The sequence below is a fragment of the Thalassophryne amazonica genome, chromosome 14 (assembly GCF_902500255.1).
Source record: "Thalassophryne amazonica chromosome 14, fThaAma1.1, whole genome shotgun sequence".
Taxonomy (NCBI): domain Eukaryota; kingdom Metazoa; phylum Chordata; class Actinopteri; order Batrachoidiformes; family Batrachoididae; genus Thalassophryne; species Thalassophryne amazonica.
In genome coordinates this window covers 22,088,959-22,106,526 of record NC_047116.1, presented here as the reverse complement: position 1 = coordinate 22,106,526, position 17,568 = coordinate 22,088,959, and the positions used below count along the sequence as shown (strand labels likewise).

At 43.4% G+C, this 17,568-nt stretch overlaps 1 protein-coding gene across 2 annotated transcripts in view; it reads left to right on the top strand.

The window, feature by feature from the left end:
• Window positions 1–17,568, top strand: part of bcl9 (BCL9 transcription coactivator) — a 90,288-nt gene that overhangs the window by 62,880 nt on the left and 9,840 nt on the right. For both annotated transcript variants that reach the window (XM_034185963.1, XM_034185962.1), the window contains exon 4: window positions 16,882–17,192. In XM_034185963.1, the coding sequence (XP_034041854.1) occupies window positions 16,882–17,192 (311 nt within the window). The remainder of the gene's footprint in view (window positions 1–16,881; window positions 17,193–17,568) is intronic.

The following is a 17,568-nucleotide window of genomic DNA, read 5'->3' as shown; positions in this document are numbered from 1 at the left end:
CGGTAGGTGATCCGGAAGTCAAAACGGCCGAAGAACAGTGACCAGCGGGCTTGCCTGGGGTTCAGCCGCTTGGCGGTCCTGATATACTCCAGGTTCCGGTGGTCAGTGAAAACCGTGAATGGCACGGACGTTCCCTCCAACAAATGTCTCCACTCTTCAAGAGCCTCTTTCACCGCAAGGAGTTCTCGATTGCCGACGTCATAGTTCCGTTCGGCCGGGGTCAACCTGCGGGAAAAATAGGCACACGGGTGAAGGACCTTATCGGTCTTCCCGCTCTGGGAAAGCACAGCTCCTGTCCCTGAGTCCGAGGCGTCCACTTCAACCACTAACTGGCGACTAGGATCGGGCTGCACCAGAACGGGTGCAGACGAGAAGCGCCGTTTCAACTCCTTGAACGCGGCATCGCAACGATCCGACCAGGTGAAGGGGACTTTTGGTGAGGTCAGGGCTGTCAGGGGGCTAACTCCCTGACTGTAGCCCTTAATGAACCTCCTGTAGAAATTTGCAAAGCCGAGGAACTGTTGCAGCTTCCTACGGCTAGTGGGTTGGGGCCAGTCTCTCACCGCCGCAACCTTGGCCGGATCAGGAGTGACGGAGTTGGGGGAGATGATAAACCCCAGGAAGGACAAAGCTGTGCGGTGAAACTCACACTTCTCGCCCTTCACAAACAGCCGGTTCTCCAACAACCGCTGCAGGACCTGACGTACATGCCGGACATGAGTCTCAGGATCCGGAGAAAAGATGAGTATATCGTCTAGATATACGAAGACGAATCGGTGCAGGAAATCCCGCAAGACATCATTAACTAATGCTTGGAACGTCGCGGGGGCATTTGTGAGGCCGAACGGCATGACCAGGTACTCAAAGTGACCTAACGAGGTGTTGAATGCCGTCTTCCACTCGTCTCCCTTCCGGATCCGAACCAGGTGATACGCATTTCTAAGATCTAGCTTCGTGAATATTTGGGCTCCATGCAGGGGCGTGAACACTGAATCCAACAGGGGCAACGGGTATCGGTTACGAACCGTGATTTCGTTCAGCCCTCTGTAATCAATGCATGGACGTAGTCCGCCATCCTTTTTTCCCACAAAAAAGAAACCTGCACCCATCGGGGAAGTGGAATTCCGGATCAACCCGGCAGCTAAAGAGTCCCGGATGTAGGTCTCCATTGATTCGCGCTCAGGTCGTGAGAGGTTGTACTGCCTGCTGGACGGGAACTCAACGCCTGGAACCAAATCAATGGCGCAATCGTACGGACGGTGGGGGGGGAGGGTGAGTGCCAGATCCTTACTGAACACATCCACAAGGTCCTGGTACTCCACCAGCGCCGTCCCTAGATTGGGCGGGACTCTGACCTCCTCCTTAGCTTGGGAACCGGGAGGAACCGAGGAACCTATACATACCCGATGGCAGGTCTCGCTCCACTGAACCACTACCCCGGACGGCCAGTCGATCCGGGGATTGTGTTTTAACATCCAGGGGAACCCTAAAATCACACGGGAGGTAGCAGGAGTCACAAAAAACTCTATCTCCTCCCGGTGATTTCCTGACACCACCAGAGTTACTGGTGGTGTCTTATGTGATTGGAGGGAGTAGGGAGCCATCTAGTGCCCGCACCTGCACAGGCGAGGTAAGCGCCACCAGAGGGAGCCCTATCTCCCTGGCCCATCTGCTGTCTAACAGATTCCCTTCAGAGCCCGTGTCCACCAGTGCTGGGGCCTTCAGGGTTAAATCCTCATAAAGGATTGTAACTGGGAGTCGTGTGGCAATGTGGGTGTGTCCCACGTGAATGTCTCGGCCCACCCCTAGCCCAGTTTCTAGGGGCGGGCGTTGGTGTTTTAACCGCTCGGGGCAGTCTCTTACCTGATGCTCTATCGAGCCACAAACAAAACACGCTCCGCGGGCCAGCCTCCTCTGTCTCTCTGGTGCCCTAAATGTGGCCCTGCTCGTGTCCATAGCTTCGTCAGCAGGGGGAGCTGTAACCACATGGAGCGTAGGGGCCGTGGAGCGTGGGGAGGGCGGAACGCGGTCGGAACCGGAAGGGAGAGGGACGGCGTGTGCCCGGCCACGCCCTTCGTCTCGTTCCCGACGGCGTTCTTCTAACCGATTGTCTAATCGTATAACGAGATCGATAAGCCCGTCTAAATCCCGCGGTTCGTCCTTGGCCACCAGGTGCTCCTTTAGGACTAACGACAGTCCGTTTACGAAGGCGGCGCGGAGGGCAGTGCTATTCCAGCCGGACCTCGCAGCCGCGATGCGGAAGTCGACTGAATAAGCAGCTGCGCTCCGGCGCCCCTGTCTCATTGACAGCAGCATGGTTGAAGCGGTCTCTCCTCTATTTGGGTGATCGAACACTGTTCTGAGCTCCCTCACAAACCCATCATATATCAGAAGGAGCCGCAAATTTTGCTCCCAGAGCGCTGTAGCCCAAGCGCGTGCCTCGCCGCGAAGCAGATTAATCACATAAGCTATCTTGCTGGCATCAGTCGCGTACATGACAGGACGTTGTGCGAAGATGAGCGAACACTGCATAAGGAAGTCCACGCACGTCTCCACACAACCTCCGTACGGCTCTGGAGGGCTTATGTATGCTTCCGGGGAAGGTGGGAGGGGGCGTTGAACGACCTGCGGAACGTCACTGTTACGCACAGGGTCGACAGGAGGGAGAGCCGCAGCAGCGCCCTGAGGGCGCGCTTCCACCTGCGCGGCGAGAGCCTCCACCCTGCGGTTAAGGAGGACGTTCTGCTCGGTCATTAAATCCAACCGAGCCGTGAAAGCGGTGAGGATCCGTTGCAACTCACCGATCATTCCTCCTGCGGACGCCTGTGCGCCCTGTTCTTCCATTGGCCGTTCAACAGCCGGTAGACGCCCCTCGTGATCCATGACGTTGGCCGAGATATCCTGTTGGGAAAGTGTAGGTACACGGACCCACAACAGGGGGCGCAAATGAACGGACAATGGAGTAGGTCAAATAACAACACTTTACTGTTGTGAATGTGCACAACAAATACAACAGATTACAACAATAGACAAAAGTCAATTTACAACGGTGTCGTGTGGGCAGGCTCGAAGATAGGAGACGCCTGTCCAAAGCAGAACCGGAACCACACGATTTCCTCCGCCACCAGACCCCGGGAATACTGGAGCCGCCAAGTCCCGAACTCCCAGGTGGCCACTGCCTCCGCGTGTCGGACCTGGTACTGCTGGCGAGGAACAAAAAGCAATTAAATGAGGGCGCGTTTGCACCCAGGAATCCGTATGACAGGAAAGCTACCTCCACCTCTCGTTGGAAAAGTAGTCCACGAAAAAACGCACAAAGTTATAATGAATACTGTCGAACAGTTAGCTGAGGTACGTTACCTTCCAGGTAGAACGATATCTCGGCAAAGAGGTGGAGGCGTCGTCCTGCTGATATTCCCCTGCTGATCAGATGATGGGTAACAGCTGTTGCAGGTGATGCGTGACAGCTGTCACCCTGGCTGCTCCTGTGAGGCGACTGCGCCCTCTCGTGCCTGAAGCCCGCACTTCAGGCAGGGCGCCCTCTGGTGGTGGGCCAGCAGTACCTCCTCTTCTGGCGGCCCACACAACAGCATTAATCGGTTGGCCACGATGCTTCCTCTGCATGTTGTTGTTTTTTGGATTTATGTTTTTTGCATCTGCCACTGTTGCCCCAATTTGAAAGTGTTTGTTGCCTCTCTCAGCCACTATAGCATGAAGCTACACTACTGATTAGAACAAAGAAGGTGTGCGAGAGATCCTGGTTTTAAGAGCCTAATCAACAAGGCCATAATCTTGACATTAATTGAAATCATGCTTTTTACTTCAGATTGTCTGAGTAATGCAGAACAAACACAAGATAAATTTCACTTGCACCATGTTTAACAGATTGTTTTCACCAGTCATGAAGCAACACTTGATTTTAATCTAAACCATTGTTGATACAGTATACGAGGGCTGTCAATAAAGTAGCGGCCCTTTTTATTTTTTTCAAAAACTATATGGATTTCATTCATATGTTTTTACGTCAGACATGCTTGAACCCTCGTGCGCATGCGTGAGTTTTTCCACGCCTGTCGGTGACGTCATTCGCCTGTGAGCACTCCTTGTGGGAGGAGTCGTCCAGCCCCTCATCGGAATTCCTTTGTCTGAGAAGTTGCTGAGAGACTGGCGCGTTGTTTGATCAAACTTTTTTCTAAACCTGTGAGACACATCGAAGTGGACACGGTTCGAAAAATTAAGCTGGTTTTCAGTGAAAATTTTAACAGCTGATGAGAGATTTTGAGGTGATTCTGTTGCTTTAAGGACTTCCCATGGTGCGAGACGTCGCTCAGCGCTCTCAGCCGCCGTCGTCAGCCTGTTCAAGCTGAAAACCTCCACATTTCAGGTTCTATTGATCCAGGACGTCGTGAGAGAACAGAGAAGTTTCAGAAGAAGTCGGTTTCAGCATTTTATCCGGATATTCCACTGTTAAAGGAGATTTTTTTAATGAAAGACGTGCGGACGGGTCCGCGCATCGGGACGCAGCCGACGCGGTGCGGCGGCACAGGAAAAACACCTCTGTGTTGATAACCATTTGTAAAATCCAGGCGGCTTTTGATGGCTTTCAGTGGAGTGAGTATATGAGAAATTGTTTAACAGGCAGGACATGTTCCAACTTGTCCTTAAGGCTTTCAACAGAGGTATTTTTCCTTTGGCGGAGCGTCGCGGCGGCTGCGTCCCGACGCGCGGACCCGTCCGCACGTCTTTCATTAAAAAAATCTCCTTTAACAGTGGAATATCCGGATAAAATGCTGAAACCGACTTCTTCTGAAACTTCTCTGTTCTCTCACGACGTCCTGGATCAATAGAACCTGAAATGTGGAGGTTTTCAGCTTGAACAGGCTGACGACGGCAGCTGAGAGCGCTGAGCGACGTCTCGCACCGTGGGAAGTCCTTAAAGCGACAGAATCACCTCAAAATCTCTCATCAGCCGTTAAAATTTTCACTGAAAACCAGCTTAATTTTTCGAACCGTGTCCACTTCGATGTGTCTCACAGGTTTAGAAAAAAGTTTGATCAAACAACGCGGCAGTCTCTCAGCAACTTCTCAGACAAAGGAATTCCGACGAGGGGCTGGACGACTCCTCCCACAAGGAGTGCTCACAGGCGAATGACGTCACCGACAGGCGTGGAAAAACTCACGCATGCGCACGAGGGTTCAAGCATGTCTGACGTAAAAACATATGAATGAAATCCATATAGTTTTTGAAAAAAATAAAAAGGACCGTTACTTTATTGACAGCCCTCGTATACTACTCCCTGATAAACGAGCTGCTTTTTTCCTCTACATCAATAACATGGAAATGAGCTTTACTGCAAAACACAAGATTAGCCTATATGATGGAATAAAAGCTTCATCAGAATGTCAGAAATGAAGATAGACAAGCTGTTAATTGACAGTTTATAACACTTTGAGGACCCTCTGGTAATAGATGACTAACATATTACTCCCAGGTTTTATTCTGAAATTACAGAAACAGATCACTTTAATGATACTAAATCAATAGAAAGTCATGATACAGATTTTCCTCAGTCTCTGAATTGGAGCCTGGAGTCTCACATTGGTGGCACAGTGGTGGCTTAAGACATTTATTCATATTACTCAGACATACAGTTTTTGATTCATGCCATCAGCTGATTATAAAAAGCGATGACCTTTTAATGCAGCATATAGGCTACATTGATTGTTTGTCAATTGATTAGTTCATCCCCAATTCGAGTGTTGGGGATGTTGTGGAAAACAGCCAATTACTAGAAGTATAATATGCCGAGTTCTGAAAATTGAGAAAGCTGCTCAAGAGAAGGTCTCCAGAAAAACTCTTTATGCAGCATTTTGGCTTTTTTTCTGTTATAATTTATTAATCCCAACGGGAACGTTGGTCCTATGCGGTTGACCCATTCAGGCTATTTTGAGACCATTGCAGGCTTGGTGTAGAGTACACTGGTTTTGGAACAGCTGCAGTTCTGATACCAGTGTTTTAGAATAGAGCTGCAACCAACAATTATTTTTATAATCAGTGAAATGTGTAATTTTGTCTATAATTATCCATGTCCATTTTCCACAGATGCCTTTAGATGATGATATGGTTTGTTTGGCCAACTGTCCAAATATAAAATAAATTTAATTTGAATTAATGTAAATTGAACAAATCTTCATATTTGAAAAATTTGAACCACTGGAACTTATATTAAAGTAGTTGATTGTTCTTCTCTCAATCAATTTTCCAAACCTGTCAGTGGGTTGTGGGATTCAGATTACGCATATATTGCATATACTTTTGTGAAAGTATTTTGTTGATGTTCAACAACTTTGGATATTTTATTACAGTAAATAGAGGTTTTAATCTCAGTGGAATTGTACTTGAATAAATAAAGGTTATTATTCTGACAATACAAAATGGTGTGTATTTCTGAATATACTTTAAATACTCTACTTCAGATTCAGGAGAGCCAGTAATGCTGAGCAGGAGTGTACCACAGTTTATCTGTATTTTGGTCAGTGGCACACATATTTCAAAGAGCACCAGCAGACTTTTAAGACTTCCAGCTGCAAAACTGTGTGTATGTGCGCATGCATGCGTGTTTACATGTGTATAGGAGCCCCCGTAACACTTTTTTTTTTTTTTTTTTGTCTGCTTGGGACACCTTCTGCAGCTGTAATTTTACTTTGTTTCTCCACAAAGTATAAATGTTCCCATTTTCTCTCTGTTGAATGGCAGCTGCTGTGGTGTAGTTTTTGGCACCATGAGGCACCTGTTTTGGGCCTTTCTATGCCAGTTTCTTGAATAACATGGCATAGTAATGTACAGTAGTCAGTAAAATATGCAGGTGCCACAAGGGGCTGTTGTTTAGGACCCTGTTAGATGGCAGTTTTAATTAATGAGCCTTTATGCTGACTTTGAGAAAGTCTCCTGTTGCACTCAGTGTGTTGTTTGGGTGTACACCACAGATCTAAGATCAGCCTTTTGTTCCATTCCTTGAGCTGGAAGGTCCTGATGTAGGATCCAGACCTGTCCTGAGGTCAGGGAGTACGCAGCACTTGGAGGTTTTCCCCCGCTGACTCATGTTTCTGGAACCTCTGGAAACGACTGTCTGCACTGCCAAAATCTTGCCTTCTTCTTCTACTAGTAGTGTGTTGTTGTGTGTGTGTTCACATACAGTGTACTAATCTGTGGTTCTTCTTTTTGGACATGTCGGCATTTGTTTCTTGCTACTCATACAACTGTGTGCATGTATATGAGAGGGAGAGACGTGGAGAAAGATTAGGGTGTGGTGAAGGGTGTTCTCTGCCATTTGGATGCGTCCCACTTGCCTCAGCTGAACTGCTCTCATAGCTAGTAAGCAGCAGTCATTTGTCAATGGCCTGTGTCTCTGCAGTCTGTTGCTTTAGGTTAAACTGTGCACAAGGAATTCCCAATAAAGCTTCACCCAGAACAGACAGCCATACCAACTTCTGCTCGTTATAACGACCTTGTGTGAGAGAAAGTGAGCAAATACTAAGTGTTTTCATCTGTTTTCTCTGTTTCCCTTTGGGTACTGCTTATTTAAGCATCTTTGGAAACATTTAGATACTCATCAAGCTCAAAGCTAAACTCCTGTTTGGACTGTTTTCCACTTTTAAACTTGCTACAGTGATCAGGAAGGGAAAAGAAGCCAATGGGACGTTGTCCCCATTTTATGTAAAAGGTTTGCCGAAAAATAACCAAGACTTGGTTAGGGATGGGTGATAAAGCAAAAGCTATAATCACGATTCCACCCCCCCACCCCTGTGTTGATCTGTGTCAATATTTGTCACTCTATCTTTTAATAATGCTGCTAGTTTGACGAGTATAATAACTGAAGTCTGAAGAAACAATGTCTGATTGAAAAATTCATGACATTTTGACATGTTGTAGCAACTACACTCTCAATTTTCAATTTCAATTTATTTCATTTATATAGCGCCAAATCACAACAAAGTTGCCTCAAGGCGCTTCACACGAGGAAGGTCTAAAGAGCCGGTCACAATTCACTAATGAAGGACAACGAAGCCCAAAGAAACAAGAAATCTGGACTTTCGTTTAACTGTTGAAAAAATTTGAACAAATGTCGCCGAAAACCTCAATTCATCCATATTTTGTTTTGCTGTCGCGCTTGACGTTTTTTTTTTTTTTTTTTTTTTTTTTAATCGTTTGCTTTGTTTTTGTAACGTTAGCATTTCGTAAGCATTTCCTGTGCGTTTGTCACACGCAGCAAAAAGGATCATTTCCTTCTCTGCTGCAGCAGCGACAGCGGTGGGTTGAAACATGACTCCTTTTTCATTGGTGGAAAACACACGAGCTAACAATCACAAGTCACTAATTCCACGTGTGTTTGATCACAGCCACCCACCCCACGTGGTTTTGTTTGTGGGTGCGCACTTTGCACATGATGCGTGTGAACGGTGTTTCTTTCCTTCCTTCTTCCCTCCCTCCCCGAAGCAACACAAGTAAAAAACAAAACATAAATTTGTCTTTATCACTGATGGAAAATAAACTACATAAGCCAATAATATATATTATAGTATATGATAATAATAATTATATATATATATATATATATATATATATATATATATATATATATATGAGGTCTGTGAGAAAAGTATCCGACCTTATTATTTAAAAAAAAAAACATATGGATTTGAATCACGTGTGATTACATCAGCCAAGCTTGAACCCTCGTGGGCATGCAAGAGTTTTTTCATGCCTGTCGGTGACATCATTCGCCTGTGAGCACGCCTTGTGGAAGGAGTGGTCCAGCCCCCTCGTCAGAATTCCTTTGTCTGAGAAGTTGCTGAGAGACTGGCGCTGTGCTTGATCAAAATGTTTTCAAAAACTGTGAGGCACATCCGAGTGGAGACCATTCGAGAAATTCAGCTGGTTTTCGGTGTAAATTTTAACGGCTGATGAGAGATTTTGGATTGTTTCTATCACTGTAAGGACTTCCCCACAGAGTGGGACGTCGCGCAGCGCTCCGAGGCGACGTCGTCATCCTGTTTCAAGCTGAAAACCTCCAAATTTAAGCCTCTTTTGACCCAGGATGTCGTGAGAGAACAGAGAAGATTCAGAAGAGCTCGGGATCAGCAGTTTATCCGGACATTCCACTGTTAAAGGAGATTTTTTTAATGAAAGACGTGCAGACGGATTGGCGCGTCGGCTCGCCCGCCACAGGAAAAACACCTCCGTTGGAAGCCTTAAGAACAAGTTGGAACATGCCCTGCTGTTAAACAATTTCTCAGATACTCACTCAACTGAAAGCCACCAAAAGCCACCTGGATTTTACAAATGGTTATCAACACAGAGGTGTTTTTCCTATGGCGGGCGTGCCGAGCCGCCTGTGAGCCGACACACCAATCCGTCCGCACGTCTTTCATTTAAAAAATCTCCTTTAACAGTGGAATGTCCGGATAAACTGCTGATCCCGAGTTCTTCTGAAACTTCTCTGTTCTCTTACGACGTCCTGGGTCAACAGAGGCTTAAATTTGGAGGTTTTCAGCTTGAAACAGGATGACGACGTCGCCTTGGAGCGCTGCGCGACGTCCTGCTCCGTGGGAAGTCCTTACAGCGATAGAAACAATCCAAAATCTCTCATCAGCCGTTAAAATTTACACCGAAAACCAGCTGAATTTCTCAAATGGTCTCCACTTGGATGTGCCTCACAGTTCTTGAAAAAATTTAAAAATACGTTATGATGCTGCACAGTATGATTATACACCCGTGCATATTTGTTTCCATAAGTCACCACAATTTAATCTCACGTCCTCAGACTGTGTCCCTCCAGTTCATGATCTATGCAGGAAGGCGGGTCTTTCTCTCCCTTCAGTTCAGGAGGCGTGGCCACACACCCCAGCCTGCTGTGTCTAAGTCAGACAGAGGAAAACAGCCGGTTGAAGCCAGTGACGATTTTGTTTAACCCAGAACATTTGGAAGCATTAATGAAATTGATTAGTTTCTGTTTTTCTTCAGAAAGATGAACCTAGCAGCGAAAGTGTACTAATACATGTTCGTGTTGATTTGCTGTTTCCATATGAGGTTCGTCTGCTTTCAAGTTTAGACAGAAAACTCCACCAACTTGTGACAAAAGTTGATGGTTTTTATGAATTAATGTGAAATTTCACAGATGAGAAGTTAACCGAATAACCACACTGTGTAAAATGATTTAAAATCTGTACAGAGTGAGGTTTTATCAGATGCCGTCATTTGCGCAAAAGTAAAACAAACTTAAATTGACTTAATTTTGAAGGCAGGCTGGCTTCACATTGCTGGACATAAAGCAAACAAAAAACCCAAAATAATGCGAATGACAAAAGATGAATACAATTTCTGAAACGTAATGAAAAAAGAAAGTTTACATTTTCACTTTGTCTCAGTTTTGGTGGCAGTTAGCAGCTCTGCTCACTAAATAAAACTACTGTATGTAAAAACCGAACTCGTACTGAGTTGTGACGTCTAACCACAAATATGAACCGAATCGTTTACCGTGACACCCCTAATATATACACACAGTACATTCCAGACTATAAAAGTGCAGCTGAAGTATACATAAAAATCCTACAGCAAAAAGTGCAGCAGCCAGTCACATCTGCTGCTCACAACTAAGCTACTACAAAGCGATTGTATGATGTCATGTCTACTGATTATGCACACCTGGGTTTTGTTTCAAATTGGCATCAAAATGTATTTTTAAAAACCCACCAAAAGATGCCAACCAGGATTTTTTTTTTTGTACCCGCAAAATAAAATTTTAAACCTCTCAATCTGGCAACACTGTAAATAAACTTTGAAATTGCCAAATTGGGCAGGAAACTGGCCAATCTGGCAACAGCACATCTGGCAACACTATGTAAACACTCCCTTGTGGGGAGATAATTCACTGTCCTGGTTCTCAGCAAAGTTATTCCAAGCCCGATTGATATTTGCAATGATTAATTTGTTTCTTTTCCTCTCTTTCTTAGAAACAAACCTGCCTTTTTTTCTGTGCTTCCTGGTATAGAGAATTACACATGCACACTGTAAAAAAGCTATGCACTACTCAGAAGGACATGCACAATTCGGCTGCAGAGTCTTTAAAACAGGTGACCGACAGTAAGATATTGATCTCCAAATTAATGGTTATTTGCCTGTTTTGTTCATCAGCGTTATTAACAAAATCTTTCTGGCCTGGTGGGGTGTCTCTCTTCATGTTACAGAGACCAGCTATAATATGTGCCTGGCCTACTTAATCCGTTGAGGTAATCATTTTGCAGCTTTTACAGCAAAACAAATTGATGAAACGTTGTTCTGCTGCACCTCTGGAGTGATTTACAAGACATTTTTCGGACATTAGTGTACAAGGTATCTTCCGCTAACTCAAAGCTAATTTTTGCTCTTGTCAAATATGTGTAAATATAACATGTTTCTCATATATTATGTAAAAGCTAGCGAGAAATAAACACTTCTAAAACTGAAAATGCTGTTATTCTAACCTGATAACACCTCTGGAGTGATTTACAAGACATGTCACTGACGTTAGCATGCACGATAACTCAGACCTAACTTTCACTCTTGTTGAAAGCTCATATATGCACACACACACGCCCTCCTGCAGACACCGTTAAAATGTACATAAAATATTGTTTATGATTGATTGATTGATGGAGTTTATTCTGCAACATCAGTATAAACATACAGAGGTGAATGTGTCAGTGATGCACAGATAACACAATAAGGCATAAATGCTTATTTCCGTTGTGGTCCTTCTGAAATTATCACATGACAAAACAGAGGGGCTTGACTGAACATGTACAATTTGTATATTAAACAATAGGTTCTTAATAATTCATGTAAATAACAATAAATGTATAATTGCATATCTAATTTGCAGTTGGATACCAATTAAACAACTACAAATTATAAAGACAACCATGCTGATACAGCCAAGGGTATTTTAGCATTGCGTTATATGTTTTCCTTTTCAAGCCGTACGTGATTGGTTAACTACATGTGGCAGTGTTTGTGGGTCCGCACTGCACTGAGCAGGAGAGGTGGGGTCTCTCTCACACACACACACACACACACACACACACACACACACACACACACACACACACACACACACACACACACACACACACACACACACACACGCACACACAGAAATAAGAGGAAGATGTGAGTGAGGGAGTGGGGAGCTTATATTTTGTTGTGTGATTCTCTAAGCTTTTCTGTGTTGTTTCGCTTCAGATTTAAAGGTTTATAAGTATTATACATACAGTCAAAGATTGGATCTTTTTGCCAAGCTGAGATGGGTATTTGTTTTTGTATTTTATAAATTTATTTTTGGTAGCATTCTGTTCCATGTTGTGTATAATACATACCTATCAATCTACAGGGTTTGCCTGCATTTTGTACAGGCTAAAGTCATTTTTCAACCAGTATGGTGTGTGACCAATTTGTATAAGGTGAAACAGAAATTTCAAAGTGTTTTTTTTTTTTTTTTTTTAATGGAAACGTTACTCCGTTTTGTTTTGACATCAGTGACTTGATCTGTAAATAAAAACCGTGTTTGAGAACAATACCTGGGTTCGATGTCTGTGCCTTTGGAAACTTTTTTACGGTTTAAAACAGCATCAGACCAGAGGTTTATTTTATTTTTTTGGCTATCAGCGCATCAACTGTGCATAGATTAACTTCTCTTACTGTGAGCAATAAAACAGCCTCCTGTCCTGCTGCTGTGCCACACATGCAGGTAAAATACATGTCTGACATTTTTCGTAATAATGTATCTTGTTTTAATAACTGCGACTGTTAAATGTTAAATGCGGGAGTTTGTGCTTTTACCAATGTGTTCGGCTTTAACAGTCGTTAATTACACAGACTCAAGGCGCTGTGACAGGTTTAAACAGTCTAAACATTTTGATTCAGGATGTTTTTGTTGAGATTTTAATGTTCAATGGACAGATTTAAAAATGAAATGGTTTTAGATCCAATAAGCTCATGATTAAAGGAGTCATTTTGTGACAAATCACATCATGTGTTTATTTAATCTGATTTTAAAATCTTTTCACATTTTTCTTTTTTCAATGTCAATATTTCAAAATGTTCTGCTTTGTTGCCAGTTTATAGCTTGATCCCTATTCATTCCCCCCCCCCCCCCCCCCGAGATTTTATGCTCCCAGTTTTGATAATTGAATAACTGCAGACTCAATTGAATAATTGAGTGTGTAGTCATCCATAAATAACATTTCACAATCATATTTAATATGATTGTGAAATTTACTCATTATAACTGTTGTTTGTGTCCTGCCATTGATCTGATTCATATTATACCCAAGGTTTTATTAGTTAATCCAGAATATGTTTTTAATTTTGTGATTCATGTGTTGACAATTACAATATATGACTTGAATTTTCTGTCATTCTGTAACTGCAACAGGGTAATTGGATCGAATTACTGTACTTTCCAGGCTGAAAAGAAAACCCCCAGATAATTTCAGCTTAGTTTTGTAGCCTTTTACTACTCAGTGCTGAAAATTGTTTTGTCACACATTCCAGACATTGACTCAGTTCAACTGCTTAATGCTCAGTTATTTCCAGCCCTTCTTCAGTGTTGATCAAAATTTAATGGCAGTCTATTTAGTGTGATTGATTGAATATAATCCATATATGATATGGGACATGTGAACATTGTGCACATGCATAGAACATGCATGTGTTACACTGGTTGCACAATCACAGTCAGTTTGTGTAAACAGTGTAACACATGCACATATAATCAATGTCAGACAACATTGTAAGTTGACCAACAAACAGTGTTTGTTGGTCAACTGTTTGTCCGTCATATATATACTGTTCAAATTGTATAAATATTGGGGAAAAACTGTTGTCAATAGAGGGTTTTCAATCACGTGACCGATTTGCTGCAGGACATGTGCCGTCTCCATTCTGGATTACAAGGATACTGGTGCTTGATAGAAAAATGGAGAGATTGCACGGTTATTACGATGCTTTAAATCCTCGAGATAAAGCTATTTATCGTGATAGATGTGTAGCAGTTGGTTCAGTGGATCCGTATCTTATACAAGATAGTGAATTTAGTGGTGATGTAACAAACTGGCCGACAGTGTCACACTGCGATATTGTGAACTAGGAAGATGCCGACCAGGTCAGCCTCGCCGGCCTCCTGCAGAGCATCATGGCGGAGCTCTGAAAGCGGAGGTCGTCTTGAAGTCCTGAGCGATTTCTCTCACCAGGCGCTAGAAGGGCAGCTTGCGGATCAGCAGCTCGGTGCTCAAGGACCATAATGTAAATAAGCATCTGTATTGGAAGCGTTCTTGTGTTATCCTCAGCGGTATTTTTATGTATTCTTATATAATTTTATTGCCGAATAAAATAAGATAAAATTCTGGTAACAGTGGATTTCTGCCAGCGTCACGGTGCCGTGAGGCTTCTTCACATCGACATTGAAGCTTCTGCAGTTGTTCGCCAAATGCATGTAGCGTAACACAGCAGCCACCGCGTCGTAATCCAGAATGGCCGCGGGACACAAAATACGTGTCGTGACCGATACGTCACATGAAAACCCTCTATAGCTGCCCACACTTTTCCCTCTTTGTAAGACTCAATGGCCCAATAATGGCTGACAAGTCCCACAGTAAGGCAAACAGTAAGCCATATAAATAATAAACATTTGATATAATGTATGTTTTGTACATTAATAATTCATTTTATGTAGAATTTTACATTTTTTGGTAATTAAAATAAAAATGGTATTCAAAGAAAAAGAAGACAGACAAAATAAAATCCTAACACATTTCATAGGGCTTCAACATACAGTTATTTCATTATCTTTCAATCAGTCAATCTGTTGATTTATTTTATGGATTAAGCAATTTAGTTGTTTGGCAGTGTTTGTCAAAGCTCAAGATGACATCCTTGTTTTGTCCACAACCAAAAGATATTCAGTTTGCTGTCAGAGAGGAATTAAAAGCAACATAGAGAAATATTCACATTTATGAAGCTGAAATTAGAGAATTTGGTCATATATATAAAAAAAGACTCAAAACAGTGAATCCATCCATTTTCTAAACTCGCTTATTCCAATTAAAGGTGGAACTGGACCCTATCCCAGCAGTCCATTGGTCCAGAGACTGTGTATATTTCTTGGACAATCTGCCAGTCTATCGGAGGGCTGTAACATATCGACAGACAACACATTCACACTCACACCTACGGTCAATTCAGAGTCACCGTTCCACCAAACCTGCACGCCTTTGGAAGTGGGAGGAAGTAAGAGGGAGCCCACGACGAATGTGGGGAGAACATGCAAACTCCACGCAGACATGACCAGATCAGAAGTGAACCCAGGACTTTCTGTCAGAGGGAGCAGTGCTAAACATTAGGCTACTGTACTACCAAAAGCAATTAATTGATTAGAAAAATAGTTGATGATTAATTGAGTAATAAATTAATCATTTCATTCTTGCAGCTCTACTCTATATTGCTGTTTTGATATTTTTTTTCTTAGGGCAGGGGTCACCTGGAAAATGTATTTATTTATTTATTATCCAAAAGTCAGATTGTCAGCGATTGGGCCAGGTCAGGGCGCTGAGCCCTTATTTTTCCCCTTTTCATGGTTTCCCGTTTGCTGCGGCTTTGATTTATTAGTAATTATTTTCATCATGTTCTGTCTTGTTTTTCTTGTCACTTGGTTCGTGTTTTGATTCACTAGTTATATTATTTTCATTTTATGGTTATTCTCAGTTCTGTTTGCTTTGTCACTTTCTTTCCTTATTACTTTAATACTTTAGCCATGTATCAGTTCCATTCTAACGGTGTGTGTTATCATTTAGTTATCATTTGCCTATTTTTGCTGTTCTCATTTCTGTTTGCACTTTGTCAGGAGTTTGTCTGCCAGTTCCAGTTTAGTTTTGTCATGGTGTTTGATTTCTTATTATTCTCTGAGCTGTGTTATCTAGTTTATCTCCGGTCTGCTTTTCTGTCCTGTTAAGTCTCTCGCCAGTTCATGTTTAGTCCAGTTCTCATGTTCATGTCTGATTCCTGTTCAGTAATATTATATTCAGTTGTAGCTTTGTACTTGTTTCTGTTTCACTCCACATCCTGCACCTGCATTCCTGTCTTCATCTCTCACCGCCAGTTGATTAAGTTCTCTCTGCACCTGCTATGTGTCCCTGTCTCTCACTTTAACTCTGACTGCTTTGTGTTTTCATTTAGTCACACTCTTGACACCTGTTCACAAATCTTTGTCTTTTCCTCACTCCACCTTGTGTTGTCCTCCCTCACTGTCTTGCACAATGTAGTATCTTCGTTCACTAGCCATGCCCCTTCTTGATTGTTCCTCAGGTGCACCTTGTTAACACGTGTCTTATTTAATCTCCACCCAGCCACCACACCCTTGCTCGTTTGTTGTCTTTGCACGCTTACCAGCTCTGTTTCTAGTCCTGTTTTTGATTTGCTGTGTATCCAGACCCTGCTTTGTGTTTTTTGACTGCGCCTTTTGCCTTGCCCATGATGTCTGTGTCTGCTCGTGCCATTGAACCCTGCTTGCCCATGACTGCGTTTTTGCCTGACCCTGTTTGTGCTTCTGCCTCGCCAACTGATCACCTGTGTACCGAACCAGAGCCTGTATTAAAGACCATGATTTCTTCAACATCCACACCTAGTCAGAGAGTTTGCATTTTGGGTCCTAACAATTAAGGTGCCTGCCACCTGCCCACCCTGACACAGATTATCCCTTTAAAATGGTGTGTCATATCTGATTTTTATTGTTCTGCTTTGAAAATAGAATTTTGTTCCTTTTTAATATGTGTTCTCTCCTCTGTCAGCCCTAAACCTAAGACGGAGGTCGTACGGTCGCCTCCCGTCATGTCCCCCTCAACTGCCGCCCAGATGGACTCTAAACTACCCAATCAGGGTAAACCAGGGAGCACCGGCAGCCAATCACAACCCTCACCTTGTGACCCCAAGACCATGGGTGCCAAAGGGGCTCAGAGTGTGGCAGGGGGCATGGGTTTGAAGAATGGCCAGGGCCTGACCTCCGGTCCGAGCTCCAAGGTTAAAGGGAAAAGGGAGAGAAGCACCTCAGGGGAGTCGTACGAACAGCCAGAGAGTGGAACACCCACCAGTGAGGAAAAAGGTGAATCCGCAACAGCCAGTACGCATTATCATCACCTCACACCCAGCAGGGAGCTGAGCTCTGAAATCATCAAACAAGACAGGATTTGAACATCTGACTTCTTTTTTTCCTTCTCATTCCTTTTCCCCTGACGGAATGGATAAAGTGTTGAACGAATGTGTGGATAAAATGTGCACAGAAGTGCGTTTTGGAGCGTAATTGGGAGTTGTGCTTTCAAACACCGCTTATGCTTAGTTTTTTGCCAAAAGAAAAAAATAGTAACATTTACATTTAGTGTTCAGCCAAACCTCCACCATGTTAATGACCACATTACTTTTCCTATTTACTGATCACAGTAGTTTTTCATATTCCGTTTCAATTCTTGCAGGAATCTGTT